At 42.3% G+C, this 17,320-nt stretch overlaps 1 protein-coding gene across 1 annotated transcript in view; it reads right to left on the reverse strand.

Moving 5' to 3' along the window:
- CMIP (c-Maf inducing protein) overlaps window positions 1-17,320 on the reverse strand; it is a 139,155-nt gene that overhangs the window by 13,555 nt on the left and 108,280 nt on the right. Inside the window, exons 8-13 of the mRNA XM_074582841.1 lie at window positions 14,110-14,213; window positions 13,417-13,521; window positions 11,834-12,187; window positions 2,758-2,823; window positions 1,620-1,646; window positions 1,107-1,155 (exon numbers count right to left, since the gene is read on the reverse strand). Coding sequence (XP_074438942.1) covers window positions 1,107-1,155; window positions 1,620-1,646; window positions 2,758-2,823; window positions 11,834-12,187; window positions 13,417-13,521; window positions 14,110-14,213 — 705 coding nt within the window. The remainder of the gene's footprint in view (window positions 1-1,106; window positions 1,156-1,619; window positions 1,647-2,757; window positions 2,824-11,833; window positions 12,188-13,416; window positions 13,522-14,109; window positions 14,214-17,320) is intronic.

Here is a 17,320-nt window from a genome sequence, read left to right on the forward strand (position 1 = left end):
TCTGCTGTGATCTGCATACTAAATGCAGTGGCTGATGGCTTGCTCATTCCAATCATTAAAATTTCTTATTACTGCTGCTGTAATAAAGCTTGACCAGAGTCAGGGTGAAGGAAGTCCACAAGGAAAATTCAACAAGGATACATAAGACAGAAGTTGCACAGAAGAACTGGCACCAGAGAGCTAAATTTGGCCCCCAGTAGAGATGACTATATCTAGTCCCACAGTTTAACAGAAGAGTCATAATTAAGCCTTTTTTTTCCTTTTTCTTTTTTTTTTTTCTTTTTCCCTTTCAAGAGGCAGATATTCTATTTCAATTTTTGACACGTGTGGGGTCCACGCTCTTTCCATTGGGCCTGTAATACTAGTGACAGATGAAATCCTGGTGCCATTTTAAGACAAGAAGATCCCTCTTATCTGACAAGGATGACTACTGCTCACAAAGGCTAAAACCATGAAAACCAGGAGCTCTGGGCAATGATGATGACGACACAGTCTCCTCACCCACAGTTTGCGGGAGCTTTCTTCCCTTTATGCCAGCACCAAAAATTAATGCGGATGAGAGGTTCCCTCTGACTCAGCCCAAGCTGATGATGTCGAAGAAGCTACATGTGCAGCTATGAAGCAGTCAGCCACCATGAGGCTACAGCTACGCACTCGTTCCAATAACATACCTCCCACCCCCTTTCTCCTGCTAATTCAAGAGAATTATGGTCATTTGCACACAATGTAACTGAAACGCAGCTAAATAAAACCTGTTATTTTGTAAGCTGTATGGATCCATGGATTTTGCTTCCCTTTTTTTGTACAGAAGATGAAAAGCTCTGAGAGAATCAACGGACTGGGAAAATCTTGCTGGCTGAGGTTTACTGTGGAGCAAGGACATCAACTGGTGCCAGACAAGGGGGTCACAAAACAGCCTTATAGATAAGGCAAGAAACCATTCATACTAAGATCATGTGCCCTGAGAGACTATTGCCCCCTAAGAGACTTAAGCACAGCAAAACCACCCCATGTTGTGAAACAACCTACTTAGAGATCTTCTTAACAAGTATACTTGCAATCCCTCCAATTAATAAATACTCTGTGTAAACTGGCTATAAACTCACTTCTTGCCTCGGGTCTTCTGCAAATCTCTGAATCACGTATTTCAGCTCCCTGGAAAAAACGTTGAGAGGACAAGAATAAGCAATTGCTGGTTGCAGCATTCACACAAGTGTCACATTTCTCTTGGATTACACTTTAAACGATATATATGCATGCACTTTAGGGAGGAACAAGTTGAAATGCTTCCACAGGAGGGAAATACGAGGTCTAAAAGTGATTGCCAAGGACAGTGTATATTCACAATAGTCTAGAAAAGCTTTCAGAGATGTGCAGTGACAAACTGGTTTGTAAATTCTATCAGCATCTAGTGTCTTTAGTCCTTGGGCTCCTGCCGTCACAGTAAATTACAATGAAAACTACGTCTTTTTATTGCTAACAGAACATGCTCACAGCCTCTCACAGATCAAAAACATTAGAGGCACAATATTGAACAATGCATCATTGCTATTACTGACTAGTACAAGTATTTTAAGTAATTATCCCCTTTAAAAAACAAACAAGCCCCACAAACTTACTTTGTGAATTTCTCATGTGCAAGAGCCCTGAAATTTAAAACAGAAAACAGAAGAATATGAGAATTTGTGAGATGGGAGGTTGGAGGAAAAAAAAAACCACAAAAACCAAACAACCACTTTTCAGTTCTTTCCAGATAATAAAAGGATTTGCTAAGCAACTGCAGCACACAAGACAAAAAGAATAGTCTTTCCAAAAAAGATCAGGTAATGTCTCCTTCATTAATCTAGAGGGAAAAAATGAAGGGGGGGGACGGAAATAATTATCACTTGGAACAAATCTTGTCGCTCTTCCTCAGTCCTGTCTTAGACAAGGCTCTGACTAACGTCAGTGGGAGCTGTGGGTCAGAAGTAAGTAAAAGACTTACAAAACAGCTGTATGATTAAAAAAAAACAGTTTTGGCTACCTCCAAGAGCCAGGTGAATTCTTTAATTGCAATGCAATTAAGGTACAGTCACAACTAATTAACATCATACATGAGTAAAGTAATTAATGGTCACTCTGTGAAGTGCCCTGCATCATGGTATGGTTTACACCTCCCCCAGGACTCACGTTTGACTTAGGTAAATGATGTCTCTGTTGCCTATCTCCAAGCTCTCGCTGTAGCCCAGGTAACCTGGCACAGAGGATTAGACCTCTCTGATTCAAGACATCAGGTCATTAGGGGATGTGATAAGCTAGCAAATTGTACAATTATAGGTTGTAATGTTTGTCCGTGGAGGTCTGCGTTTTATAAACACTACTGTTCATTAATAGGTTTCCGAGGGAGCTTGGCTGATGCGTTGGGTAGCTTCTTCATTTAATGCAAAATACAAACAATACAAGTCTCTGTGACGCCAGTAAAGCATCCTCCTCCACTAAATCTCTTACTTTACTCTCCTCCTCACCAGCTTTCCTTCCTTTCTTTTCTGCCTGTCTCTAGTTAACTATTTTTGTCTTCATCTTAGAGACACGGGGAAGGAAGATGAAGATGGGGAAGTCTTGCTTCCCTCTGCATCAGTCAAAATCAACTCTAGATTCTAAATCAATATGAGATGCACAAAGCTCCTATTACCATCAGTCTTTCTATGACACCGTATTTCCCCATAAAAAAACAGTAACATGAATAACCCAGTAAATACTAAGACAGTGCAAACTTACTCCTTGGGAAATGGGATAGGCTGAAGCAAGCTGGCCAGTGCTGGTCTCCAGTCATCATAGTCTGACCTGAAAAATGAACATTTTATTAATAAGATACCATGTACTGAATATGGTTTGTCAACTGTTACTCCAAGGAGTCAAAAGCTTTTTACTGCAGGCACCAACAACCTTTCTGTTCTACTGAGACACTCTGAAGATCTACGATGACATTTCCCTTTTCATTTTCAGCACATTCTCCACTGAGGCACAATAAATCTGGTATTTACAATGACCTCCAGAGAGGCCAGGCCTTCTTTATGTCAACTTAAAGACATTTGCTGTTTATGAAACCTGTTGACATTTAATCACTAAGTAATACTTTCATCTAAGTTGGTACAGCAATTACCAGGCCATTGCTATTTACAGCTCTGCTCTGCATTTAATTGGAAATTATTTTTTTTTCTATAAGACATAAGCCCATTTGTAAAAACAGACACATGCACACCCCCCCCTCCATTTTTGACCTTGTCACAAAGGAATGGGTCAGTTTAAACAGTACAAAGCTCTTAGCTTATGAGGGAAGAGACTAGAGAAGGAAGCACTGTCAACATTATTAAGAGTTAAAGAGGACAGATGAGGATAATCACAGCTGAGAGCTCAGGCCAGTGGACCCTGTAAGAAGTGTCTCCTCTTTGTTGTGTTAACATCACAGATCCCAGCTGATGCGTTCTGTTTTCATCTCTGCTGTCAATATACAGAATTTCCTTCTACGAGGAGCCATCCGTAAGGGGATGCTCATGTGAACTGGGATGAAGAGACCATTTTGCTTTACAGCATGCACTGGTCTAACCTGCAACGTGTCATCTCAATCTACCTGCAAGATGCCAGCTGCTCGAGCACGTGTGATGAAGCAGGTACGGCTTCTCATGTAGGAATGGCACTTTGCACACTGCTACCCCTCTCCTTCAAATGATCTCAAACATTTAGTGATTAGTTAGCACTAATTAACTGCCATACCAATGCAGTGCACAAAAGGTACAATCATTTTAAGATGGATGAAGCGAAGAACGCAGAAGATAATTTGGCAAGTCAGCACCAAAATGGGGCAGAGAACACACCAGCCAAAGCCCAGATCCCAGCACTGCCTGCTAGGCCACTCTCACTCCAATCAACACCAATCAGTACACCCAGAACTAAGTGTAGTAAACCTCTTATGGGGTGAAACACCTTGGGATGTCTGTAGAAGACAACATAGAAGAGCCTACCATCTCCTCCTACTGCTGTTACCCTTTGGATTTCAGTTTTAAAAGCCAGATTATTGGCTGCAGCTTACTGCAAACTTGGCAGAAAAGTATGGTGTTTCTTTAGGAAGGAACGAAGTGTAATGTTCTCAAATGGACAGTATCTACTGATAGTATTATAAACAGACAACATATGCACAGGGAAGTCTTCCAAAATAATGCAATTTTTGCAAAGGCAAGGCTCTAGCCCAGAGAAATTGAAGATGGATGCATTTCCAAAAGTCTCCTCCATTTTTTGAACACATAAACCAGTGATTTCCATAACTAATAATAAAGGTGACGCTGGACAGTCCACAAAGGCATGTTCATAGACACGAAGAAAACTTATGTGCCTGAGCAGTATTCTTAAGAAGCAACATGCAGAGAAATTTTAATTAAAGGGATGATCATGATGTAAAAAATCAACCCAGGAGTCAGTTATCACTTGCCCAAGAGTAGTTAAGAGTTCAGGTTACAAAAACATATAACACCTCATGCAAGTAACCAGTCCACAAGTACAACTATGATCTGATAGTAGTTAAAAAACAGATGAATGCCATACAAAATCACTGTGGAATGGGTTACTAGCTCTTCTTCCATACTGCCGTGCAGAAGTCCCAAGTTCAATACAGACACTTTTCTTCCCCATGCTCGGTGCAACCTAGCACAACGCTAAATGTCTATAATTTTGGAAGGCCACAGTAAGCAGTCCTGCTGTTTTCATGGGTGCATTACCAGATAACACTAGCATGCACTTTCCAGTCATTTCCTGAAATCCCTCTACCAAGAGGCCAAGAACCACAACACCGTGTTGAGTTCAGGGAGATGTCTCCTCCCCCACCTGCAGTTGTTAAACAACCATAAAAGCACTCAGGTACAAGGCTGGGGCTTCAGGGCAGGCAGTTCAGCAATTGAGGTGGCACTGGCCAGGCAAAAATCTCAGTGCTGGTTCTCTTCAAAACACCAAACAAATAACATTTGAGAGTCTTGGCTATGTTCCCTAATACATACAACGTGTTTATTTTTCTCTTGTTACCTTTAGCACTTGAGGCACAAATGATAGCACATGTGAAGCTGTAGAAATAAAAAACAAAACAACAACAAAAACCTCATGCCCGTGCCAATTGCGCTAGAAGCCACTGAGCCTATTTTTCCTCTCCATCAAAAACTCTGTTCTCTGGTCTAAATTAGGAACAACTCTGAGATAAGGGGTGTTACACTAACCTAAAGCAAGCGAGAATCCATCCAGACACAGCACCTTCTGATCACCCATTCACAATGTTCTTTCCAGAGACAAAAAAAAAACCCTGATGTGCTTAGACACTAAACAAACAAGGAAGATGGCAAACTTTGTTTAGTGCCTTAGAACTGCAAGACAGGAAGGCAGGACGTCATTACAAGGGGTTGTTTTCACACTTTGTCTGTGTAAAGTGAGTATTGTGAAGCACCTGAAGATGGGTCATATAAACTTGTCATATACACTGAAATAAGTCAAGGAAACCTCTGATGTAGCGCCGCTAAGATGACCTCTCTGGGTTCTTTTAACAAAGCTTTGATTAATTAAGGCTCTCTACAAGACTATTTGTTGTTTCTGACCTATAGACAAGTTGAATGGATCACTGACACAGAACTCTGACCTGTTTTCAGATACATCTGAAAGTCTCTGGTTTACCTACCAGGTCTCCGCAGGAGACAGATGATGCAACATACCCATAGCTGTAGCCCTGAGAAGTGCCAGAGGTCTCTAATCCATATGATCTGGGTTTCACTACATTTGTTAGGTGTGAGAACACAGTCCAGACCACAAGAAGTGGTCATACTTCCACTCAAACATCCATCTCCATACTCAGGATGTTGTGTGCTCCTCCTGTTATCATTTACATCCCCAGAAGCAGGCAGTCCTGCAGTGCTGTCTTCTTGGGATCACTGCTTTGCCCAAGCCTCAACTCACCCTCTACACCACAGCCCGGCTTCTGGCAAGTGACTTCTGGGCGCAGCCTGAACGCTGGCCCTGGAGAGCTCATGCACGGACCTCAGCGCTGGCCCCTGGGTCCTCAAAGAACTGACAAGTCTAATGAGCAGTCTTTTTTCTTTTTTTTTTTTTTTTTTTAAATATACATACCCTTTGGAAATTCCTACTAAACCAGTAGCTGATTTTACTCTAAAAAGTGACACGTTTTTATTGGTAGATGCAAACAACGTTAAGAGCAGATTTTAGAGCAGAAGAGACCCAAAAGCCAAAAGGCTGGGATAGGAAATTCAAAGGTCTTAAAGGTGCTTCACATCACATGAGATACAGCACCTACAAATCTTTCCTAACAGAAGCTTAAAAGCTGAGTCCCACTCGGAGGCTTAGTTTCCGTGACATCTCAGGTTACGTGTTACACCACTAAAATTCCTCCTTGAGCAATCTGGAGACTGGCGATTAGTAATAATGCGAACCAATCAATTTTTCATGGCTGATCTTCAAGGGAAATTGCAAAAGGAAGAAAAAAGCCGCTTTATAATAGACTAAGACCGAGTGAAACACTGCGGACAGAATTGGGCAGCATTACTCTCTGACTTTTCTTGAAGCTGGGAGTTACGTATGGCATCCATTTGCAGAGCAGGTCTGTGAGAGGGCAGTGAAAATAAACCACAGCCTGCTTTCCTAGGAGGAGAAAAAAGAAAGAAAATTGTCTCCTATGAAATATATAGAGTCTTGTCACATGAGTGGGACCTGAACAGAAAATCTACACAACCTGTAATCCCTTCAATCTGAGCTAGGAAACATGAAACAAACACAGCACAAGAATAAAACTAAACTACTTATTAAAAGCCTACAGTGTTTCTCCTCCTCCCACCTATTCCCTTTTCAAAAACATTTTCTTTCTGTCTGTGCTCATCTCATCTGCACTCTTCTTTCATTTCAGACAGTTGCTTTTTTCTTTTTTTTTTTTTTGGTCCATTCAAAGCTCTAACAGAAGACAGAAGTGTTTGAAGCAGGGAAAGAAAGGGAGATAGATTAGCTCTGGCTGCAGTTAACAGCAACTGCGATGAGCCAGACAAAGAGACCACGCCAGGAGGAGGAGGGAGCACAGAGCTACAGGGAGAACTCAGGAGAGCGCCTGGGACAAATTCCCTTTGGAGCTCTTCAAAGGGTGCTGGGCTGAACGCCCAACACTCATCACACTGCTTAAATCCCAGGACTGGCCTTATAAAAGCAGAGGGGGAGAAAGACTCCCTGATGTACTCACTGGCGCTGATTTTTGCAGGATTTGCAATTGTAGGTGAGCAGCACAGCAGTCAAGCTGCATCCCGATCTCTGGGTTCCCGGGAAATGGGTGCTAGGCTGGAGGTCAGGGTGCTAAGCGGATGAAGGCTGTCAGAGCAGTCACCTGCTACCGCACACAGCTTTCCTTACCCAGAAACCTTTTTTCGGGGACCGGCCAGAACATTGGCCAGTCATAGTAATTAAATAACCCCGACTGCAGTGACTTTGCCTTTGGGCCATCGTCGCTATTAGCCTGCCAACATAATACATTTTCCTTCCCCGGGATCACCTTTCACCAAAATGAAAACCTGCCTATATGTCATGTGCGGCACAAACAATCCAAAACATATTAGCAGCCCAGGGCAACCCTGATAAACATGACATAAGAGAATCCACTTGGGATATTCAGAGCATGCCACTGACCTATTGGGGAATGCGGAGAAGGCAGGGGAAGCTCCAGTGGGCGCTTGTGTTTGGAAAGCTGTCGGTCTTATCCCAAGCCCCAAGTCCTCTGTTTTTAGAGGATAATAGAAAGACAAGGAGCAACTACTTGGGAGAAGCTTGTTTCTCCAGACTGAGCAGCTTGACAAGATCAAAAATCTTTTAGGTAACTCCTCTGTTATCAGATAAGACGACGACCAAGCCCCCCAGACGTGTAGCTCATCCCTTCTTTCCCTGGCTCTAGGTCCAACTCCTCTGAATTGTATGACACAAGGTTTAGCTCAGGGCTGCAGGGCAGGCTGAGAAAAAGCCCCATCAGACCCCCTGTCATATAAGGCACAAACCTGTTATCTGCAAAACAGTGAGGTGTCTTTTCACGTTCAGCCTTCTTTTGAGCTGGGCTCGTTTGTTTTTTCAAAAGAAGAATATTTAGCACCATTGAAAGGCCCCAGAAAGGTCCTGCTCTGGCTGCTGAGAGCAGAAAAGGTCTCCCTCCACTGCTCGCACTTGGCACGGTAGCATCAGGCAACAGCAATGCAAGTTTGCCCTGGTCACACAGCCCCCAGCGAGGGGTACAAGTGTTTGGGCATCTGGAAGGACCCTTGCCACTACAGGCAGCTATGGAAACAAAAAATAACACAGACAAAGGGTGACAGCTTACAATACACCATCATCACAGCCTCCCTACTAGGCATCTATTCTTCCAGCCAGCTTAGTTTGCTATTTGTATCCAGATTTCACTACACACACAGGTGTTGCCAGGGGAATCAGCGGGGTCCTTCAGGTGACAGGCAGGCTTTGAAGTTATCCAGTCGAAGGAAGAGGACACACGGCCCCTTTTACAGCAAATTTCTCAAACGGCAGTTGTGCTGTTCAAGCACAAGTTTGGCTGCACAAGAAATTCTCTAATGCATGGAAACTTTAACATGCAAGTAGGAGCTGGACAACGCTAAGCAGCTTTCAGAACCCCTAATTTAATACGATGAACAGAAAGATTTCAATTAATTTAGTGCATTTTCTACACACCAGTTTAAGACTTGTAGCATTCAGGAGGCACTGACTGGCATCAGTAACACTACCAGAGTCCAGAATGCATCAGAGAATATTGACACAGAAGTTTGATCCACTTTTGAGTGCAGGACAAAAATACCATGTTCCACTAGAGACCGTGTCTCCTTTAAAATCTGCCCAGACTTTGGGTCATCTGCCAATGTCTTTAAAACCATGATTTTCTGTTTTCCTTTGGTATGCAATAGTTGTGTTCTGTTACTCAACTACATTAGAAAAAGGGTAAAAGACGTTCTTGGTGCTACGACAACAGCCACACAGATGACCTTTCTACTCTGCACATTTAGCCTTCTGTACAAAAAGTGAAGTATTACAGTGATTATTAAATAATTGCTGATACATTTTTATGAATATTAGAAGTGTTTTTTTCCCCAAAAAAGTAAGCACTGTGTAGGAGTTAGGTGAACAATAAAACGTCCTCTGCTGAACATACTGTTAAGAATTCTTATTTGCTAGACTTTCAGTAATTAAAATCTGCCTAAATAAATTACTCCCTGCTGCCCTAAGTTAATTATGTAAAAAAGATATCATTGTCAGTGACTCTCTTGTTTTGATGATGATATTGAGTCAGACACCTAAAAGAACAATTAAATTCAATGCTAAGCAACTTATTTATGTTTGGCTTATCACTGTTATTAATAAGAACATTATTTTAGTGACTGCCTGCTGAGAGCTCAGCTCCTGGATAGCAGTTGTTTTATAATTAATGTTTTCTTCCTACTGGCATGTTCTTCAACTCTCTTTCTTCATATTCTCGGTTTTTCAAAGTACAGTAATAGCATTTAGTTTATCAGAAAGCCTTTGTTCAAGGAGAGTTTGAGCATGCAAGGAATCAGCATCACAACAGCAGCATCTTGCATTTTTGTTAATAACTAATAGCCTTTCTACAATGATTTTCCAACAGTAGTTTCAGAGTCTAAAAAATAACATTCAAAATTTTTACCTATATTTTATGGCTGAGGAAACTGAGGCACAAAAAGAAGTGACTTATCTAAAACCTCCTAGTAAGACAGTGGCAGCATCAGGAGCAGAACTGATTTCTGCGTTACTGTTTCCAGCTCTGAAAAAAATCAAGGGATGAATAGGAATGGAAGGGAACCCAAATCAGTGGAGCTACAATATATACCAGCCATGGCTCTGCCTTAGAAATTGTTCCATATTCTCATAGGTTGTGATTCCTCAAGCAGGGTGTGGACTCTGGCAAGGCAATCTGAGGAGAGTTGCACCAATTTTGTAGTATCGCTGGTCCTTCACTATACGCATCCTGTGGGTTTCACCCTTCAGAATTACCATTGTACAAGCTGAAAAAGGGCACAAAGCTGCTCCACACCTGTAACCCGTGCAATAACAATAACAGGTTCCCATTTTCACTGTTGCTATTGAAGAGCTTGATTTTTAAAAAGACAGCAAACACATCAAAAAAACTCCATTATTTTAAGGTGTGGAGTGATATCAGAGTTCTTTGTGTAGGAAATTATATGGGAATTGAGACCTGGCATATCAAATGGTTCAAATGTGGAGAGACTGTGAGGAAGAACATATCCGTTTGTGAATTTTATACATGTGTGTCAGCTGCATGATGAAGCCAAAACCGTCAATGCTTAGTGAGTCAGCATCCAAGCCAGCATCAGGACTGAGAGAGTTCATAGTGTTTATGGAAAACATCTAGAGTCAAGGGGATGGGAATAAATACACACTGTGTCTACTGTAGCTCCTGGGTGCGTGAACACTTAGAAGCCACCAGATGAGGCAAAGTTAGATGCTGTGCTTTTCAATGCAAACATATTAAAAGGCAGAAGAGGCTAGGCCGGGGAGCAGGGGGAATAAAATTAGCCTTCAGCAACTTTCTGCTCAAGAATCCAATGGAAACAGTATATTGGATTCACCTGTCCTGCCTCCAGTTCCAAGCGTGTACTTATGTATGTACGTATTTGCAAGCCAGCTCTGCAGTGAGTGAACGAATTACGTTGACAAGTGGTACTAAGTATTTTCAAAAAGATAAAAATGTCAGACAAAACTTTCACAAAATCCTCCATCGTGGCAGTTGGATTTCATTTAATTCCTCGAGAGTGGACACCCAGATTTGCCTTTGACTTCAGTGTAGCCACAGGCTCACGGTTTACAGTGGAGTCCAAATTTCACCCACTGTGTCTTGTATTCCAAAAAACTCAACTATTACTTCATTTAGCCTTACGTTGTTTAAAAATAATTAATGCAGAAATATAACAGTTTGCCCAAAGACATACTGCAACTCAGTAGCTGACCTGGCTGTCAAAGTTGTTTTGGGTTGGTTTACTGCACTTCTATTACAAGCTTCCATTGGGCAGTCCACCTTTTGCGTTACTCCTTTTCATTTATTTATCCAGGACAAAACCAAGCTTTTCCTGAAGAACCCTTTTATTTTATATTTCTCTCAAAGATATTCGGAGGATTTGCCTTCCAGGAAACCACAGAGCCATCGTTTGGTAAATGCTATTTGAGCATTCGTTCACTAATAAAGGTCAGCTGTACCAAAGCAACTGGCCAATAAATAGAGGCTCCAGTCTAACACAAGTAAATCTCAACAAGTCATAAAACTTCTACAAACATGTGAAGGGAGAACACCTAAGTGAAAGACACTGACCTCATCCAACTCCCGCTGAAGCCAGGGGAGCTGCGCTGCCTATCCCTGCACAGGCACTGAGCCCAGCACAGACCTGCCTTTTCTAGCTCTGTCTCGGGCAATCCCGAGAGCCCTGGAGGAGACAAACGGAGTATTATTTTTTTTGGTGGGCAAGAACAAAACAGAAACCACTGGCAACAACATCCCATCTTCTGAAATATGCCTGAGGCTCACTGTACAAATAAGCTTTCCATTTTCATCTTCCTAATGCTATTTTTAGAGTATATTGGCAGTGCCAGATGCCTCTTTCAAAGGCTGGACTCTCTAGAGCTGGAGTTAGATTTATAACCATGTGCTTGCTGGCCACAGATGTTGAAGATGACAGGCCTGTGGGAAAAGTCCCCCATTGTTGAGATGACATTGTTCAAAAAGCTGTTTAAAATAGTTACTCACAGCATCTTGAGTATTTCAACATAACAGCCAAGGATCCTGTCTGCCTGGGCGCTCAGCTCAATGCTCATGGTGCTGCAGGTAGGACTGACCATCAAGCAGTCAATCAGGTTGGGCTCGCTGCCATTGCCCACGTTGGCTGTCATCTTCTGATTAGCTGTGTTGTTGCGCTCCACTTCGACGTGGATCTCATTAGAAGTGACAATAACTGGCTTGTGACGGGATTCAGTCAAGGTGGCCTCTTGAGAGACCAGGTCAGGACTTGTGTGAAGAAGGCGGAGGGGGAGATTCGGCTTTCGGTCACACTGCTGTTGGCAACCATTCCGAATTTCCTTCAGGCTTGGTGAATTGTCTCGACTGAATTTTAAAAACAAACAAATAATTTCAATAGACCAACATAACAGCAGAGAGCAGGAGACAGAGTGCAACACTGAGAAGCCAAGATCTTTTGCAATTTCCCACTGCATTTCACCCCAGCCCACCGGATTGCCTTCTTCTGTGTAACTGGATTAGTGAAATCAATTAAAAACATTAAAAGGCTCCAATAGGACTGTTCTGCAGCCCCTATTCTACAAAGATTCAAGCTTTTCATTACTCTAATTGACATGCCAGTTTAGTAGAAAGGTGAACTTTCCCATCCAAGTTGTGCAAAGCTGTAACAGAATCCATGCCCAAGTATGTATCTGGCTACAGTACATGCCCAGACATTTGTCTGCAGCCCTCGCGTCTGGAATTTTTGTTGGACACTAAGCAGCCCCTGTCCGTGCTCTACCATGAGGAAAGGCAGACAGGCATAAACAAACAGGAAACATAGCAGAGGGGAACCCTCAGTGTCTACTGGAAACTGGCTCTTGTGTCAAGAACCGCGGCATCTATTTTGCCTTAAGTCAGGAATCAAATTTTCCACAATAATGGAAACAGCATTGTGAAACCGGCTCAGGTTCAAAGCTGTAGATACACAGGGATTTACACACAATCCCTTCTTCAAGATCTCACCCTTCCCTTTGCTTTTGGTGTAACACACACTTCGTGCTGGAAAGGGAGCAAACCCAACACCGCCCCGGGTAGTGGTTAATTCCCATTGTGGAGCACTCTCATCTTCTGCTGGCCTAAAAAGCCTGGTCACAGCTGCAGTCTGCCTTAGAGGAGTATCTCAATAGCGTCCAAGATCAGCGTGCAGCTGGCTGTTGAGTTTCATCCTGGAAGTTACTGCAGCTTGCAGCACTCCTGTACTGGGAACTGCCGAGCTCCTCGCGCTGCCCCCGTGTTCAAGCGTGGGAGCCAAAGACGTGCAATAACAGACGGCCATGCTCAGTGCCTCAAAACGTGCCACAGTGAGTATGAGCGAATCAAGGTTCGGCATCTTTCAGGTTTTCAGGCACACAGAGTGTAACAAATAAGAATCACATATCTACAAAAACATGCATGTGATTGACCTGAACTCCCACGTGTAACACTAGCAATGAGCAGAGTGCGAATGAAGACATGCTCTCACGTACCCACACCCATGCTCACACCCATCTTGCCTACAGAGGCCATGAGTATGGAAGTGAGTAACATGGAGTCGGCTGGGAATTCATACTGACCTGTTGATAAATTCCTCGTAACACGAATAAATGGCTGCTAAGCAGACAGCTACAAGATTTGGCAGGACCCTGGGATGGGGGCATTGTCCAGTTGGACCATGCATGCTGAAAAACAAACACCAAGATGACATCATTGTGAGGAAGATTTCTGTGGGCAAAAACAGTCAGACAGAACAGGGTGCCAGAACTGGACAGACAGCCTTGGGGGAATCTTCAGAAGGGCCATAACACAGAGCTACTGTAACCCTGTCAATCCCTACCCAATGGCCTTAATTATGAATAAGACTAAGCTGCATCGTCAGTTTATTTGCTGTGGTATCTCTACCGCCCCCCCCAAATCTCATGCATGACTGAGCATAATGTGGTCTAAAGTTAATGGAAATCTCTCTGTAGAGGCTCTGAATCTAAATGTATAAAAAGAACAGACGCACAGCACAGTCCATTTGCTTCTAGTGCATAACTAGCCAGAAAACCCCAGCCACATTTGAGAATTAGGTGTTTTTTTAAAAAAGGCAGATGGAGACTTCTGCAGCATTGCCTCATGGACTCTTCTGATTTATTTGCTGTTTGCCAGTAACAAAAAGCACCAGCTACTCTTAACAGGCAGTAAAGAGATGAGCAGGGCTGGGAGAGGTAACACAGCAAAGCATGTACACAGGACTGGAAATATGCCATAAATTAAACACAACTAACCTATGAATAAACTTCTTCACCACCTCCATTCCGGCATTCAGCTCATTCAAAGCCAGAATATACTCCTGAGTAAACAGCCGCAACCGAGGGCACTTCCCAAAATCCTGTCCAAAAAGGAGAGACTCGGTGAAGATGGTGAAACATGCCTGCAATGTACGTTGGAACCATGGGTTTTCAAAAGAAATCAACTCAAACACAACCAAAATCACTTTGTTATTATGCTGACAGCTTCAAGAGCACAGTATCACTGCATGCTGAAGTAACGCTCTTCCCACGAATAACGACATGCTTTCCAATTCTTCTTTTTCCCCCCATACCCACCTTGAAACAAAAGACGTGTTTAATGAAAAAAAATAAAAATCCTACCTACACTTACACTTGTTTTCTACATTTCACTTTATACCTTTATTTTGAAATGCATTGTGTTTTGCATTTTTGCTTCCACTCATAACTGCAGTTTTTTAGAAATGCAACTGAAAAATATATTTTACTTCCATGTTTGACATCATACCTATTTTGGTTTTAGAGAAAATCTTTTCGACGAGCAATCAGCAAGTCATCAAGTACAAAACCAGAGATCAGTTCTTTCTCCAGGGACTTTACTCCAGCCACAATGTGAATTTGACAGGTGAGCTCAACAGTCACTTTCATTAAATCCTGCAGTCGGAAAGGCACCTGCTAACTGAAATCCTGCATCTCCTCACATCACCTGCTATTTTTAGATGTGAAAGGAGTAAAAGCTGCTGTCTGGTGAGTGTTATTGCGCAGCACATTTCTTCACATTTACGCAGGTGTAACCTTATTACACAGATGTTGCAGAACTACAAAGCTCGATTTCCAAGCAGTGAACAAGGCCCTCTGAGGACAAATGAGCCCTCCCAGTTATCCCTCAAGCAGCTGGCTGTGGAAGGAGAGTCATCCTGAAAAAATAAATAGCAACTGAAATTTTAAAGAAATGCCACAAGTGGTAACAAACTGGTGGTCTGTAAAAGGGAAGATACACTCCCAAAGCACTGAAACCTTCTGTTATTTGTATCGGTTTCAGGCACTTCTATAGCACAACTTATATTAATATATCTCATAGGTTTTACAGCTAGAGAAAATTGCCAGAAATGTGAATACAATGTCTCCTTCAAGTCTAAGTGTCACTCTTCGCTAGTACTGAATGGCTACCTGGTAACTTCTCCCAGCGAAAGGACTGTGGGGATTCCATAGTTGCTATTACAATTAAAATGATTAAACTTCTAACAGCTCCTTCTGGCAGGTGCAAATACGCTTGGTTCAAAGGCATGAGACCATGTATGCTTCATGTGTCATTTGGTGCCATTTCATTTCATGAGCACTCCCTGAAAGGTAGCCTTTGCAGTTGCAATTTGTTTATTAAATTTTTCAACCCCTGTAGGTGTCCTAACTGAAATTAAAGTCCAAGAGATCATAAAGAGGATGTCATTGCTGACCGCTCTAAAATAAAGTATCTCTCTAAATAGAATATGAGGCCTTGTCACCGTACCAGGTACAGAACAGTTCCCAAAAAACCCCAAACATTAGTGCTTATACTCAAACATTTGGGCTGAGCCTACAAACAGCTGAAATCCAAAGGTACTGAGAGGTTGCTGAGCACTCCCCAAACAACTCGGCACATAATAGCCTCCAGTCCTGCACACAACCGGTAGTATCAGCCGGACAAAAAGCTACCCTTGTTCTTTGGAGACTTCAAAATGATAGATAAGTGAAGCACTCTTTCCCCATTTTTAGGTGGGAAACTGTGGAACAAGACTTGTCATGAACTTATCAAAGACCACAGGGCAAATTAGGAGCAAAGGTGGGAGCAGACAGCTGGATCTCCTGCTCGAAGCACACTGCATCGCATGGGGCCTCCTAAGGTTATGAAGTTTACTGCCAACAACAGTCCCCCTAAAGGATAACTTTATTTACATGCACACACACACACACACACTCTCGAAAAGACTATTCAGTACAGAAGTCCCTGGAGAGCAGTAAAGTGCCCAAATCCACTCCAATTAATATATGACACCGTAAATTCTCTGACTACACACTGCGGTACAGACATGTTGATTTTCAATCTGCAAATGTTAAGTATGGTAAATATACCCAATTCTCTGAAGCTAACCAAATACAAGCATTACACTATGCATTTAGATTTTATTTGAGACCCTTTGAGAGCTCTGGATGCTTTAAAAAAAAAAATCAGTCCAGAATCCAAGAATAACATTTACAGAATATTTCACTGAACACTACAGAATATTCAAAAATGTTTACATGTCTGCAGAGTGCAGGCACGGAGCCAGGAATATGACCTTTTTGCCATCTTGGGCTTTCTACCTAGTTCTGTAAACTCAAGGAGTTAAATAATAATACTGTTTTGAAATTAAGAAATATGAACTGTTTTCTACTAGGTTCATGCTATACACAGCAGGATACTGGATGGTCTCTAAAATTGTATCAGTTACTGAAAAGAAGTTGATTGTCTAGTTACAGCGGTGTGAGATCCATCCTTGAGATCACAGCCAAGTCAACTGTCTTAAATATTTTATTTTATTTATTTCTTACTCTGCCACAGCATTATGAAATAAAATTTCTTTATGTAACTTAAAAACCTTAGCAGGAAACTTAATATGCCACAAAGGATGGAGGGCTGATAAACACACAGACCTCTCTTAGGAAAGGAATATGGATCATGTAAGAATATCTTCAGCTGGGGGGGCTGAGAGGGGGGAAATCTGGTACATGGAGTGGAGATCGCAAAGCCGGTAGGGCAGTCTCCTAGCATTTACTTCAGTCACTAGCAAGGAATTGATTGGCAATGAGAAGAGAGAAAGCAGCCTGGACGAAAACAATCATAAAATGACAGAGTACCCGATTCCTGGAACAAGAATAGCAGAAAACCATAAGGAAATTCAGGAAACAGAGGTAAGAACTCCTTGGACACGAGTCCGAAGAAAAACAGAAATCCAGAGAGCTGGGGGTGTCTTAAAGAAAAAATGTTGAGGGCCTCAGCTCGAAATCAACGAAGTCCCTATTCTGATTTTGTTATTTAATTGATTTTAAACCATTATAACCACAAGGATGGCATGCAGGGAGTAAATAAGGAGCCAAGAGCCAGGTGGGAGAGAGCTGGAGCTGCATATGCTGGCACTGCTGCCAAAAGAAACGTTCCTCAAATCACAGCTTTGCTTAGATACTTTTGAAA

This window comes from Larus michahellis, chromosome 4 (assembly GCF_964199755.1).
Source record: "Larus michahellis chromosome 4, bLarMic1.1, whole genome shotgun sequence".
Lineage (NCBI taxonomy): Eukaryota > Metazoa > Chordata > Aves > Charadriiformes > Laridae > Larus > Larus michahellis.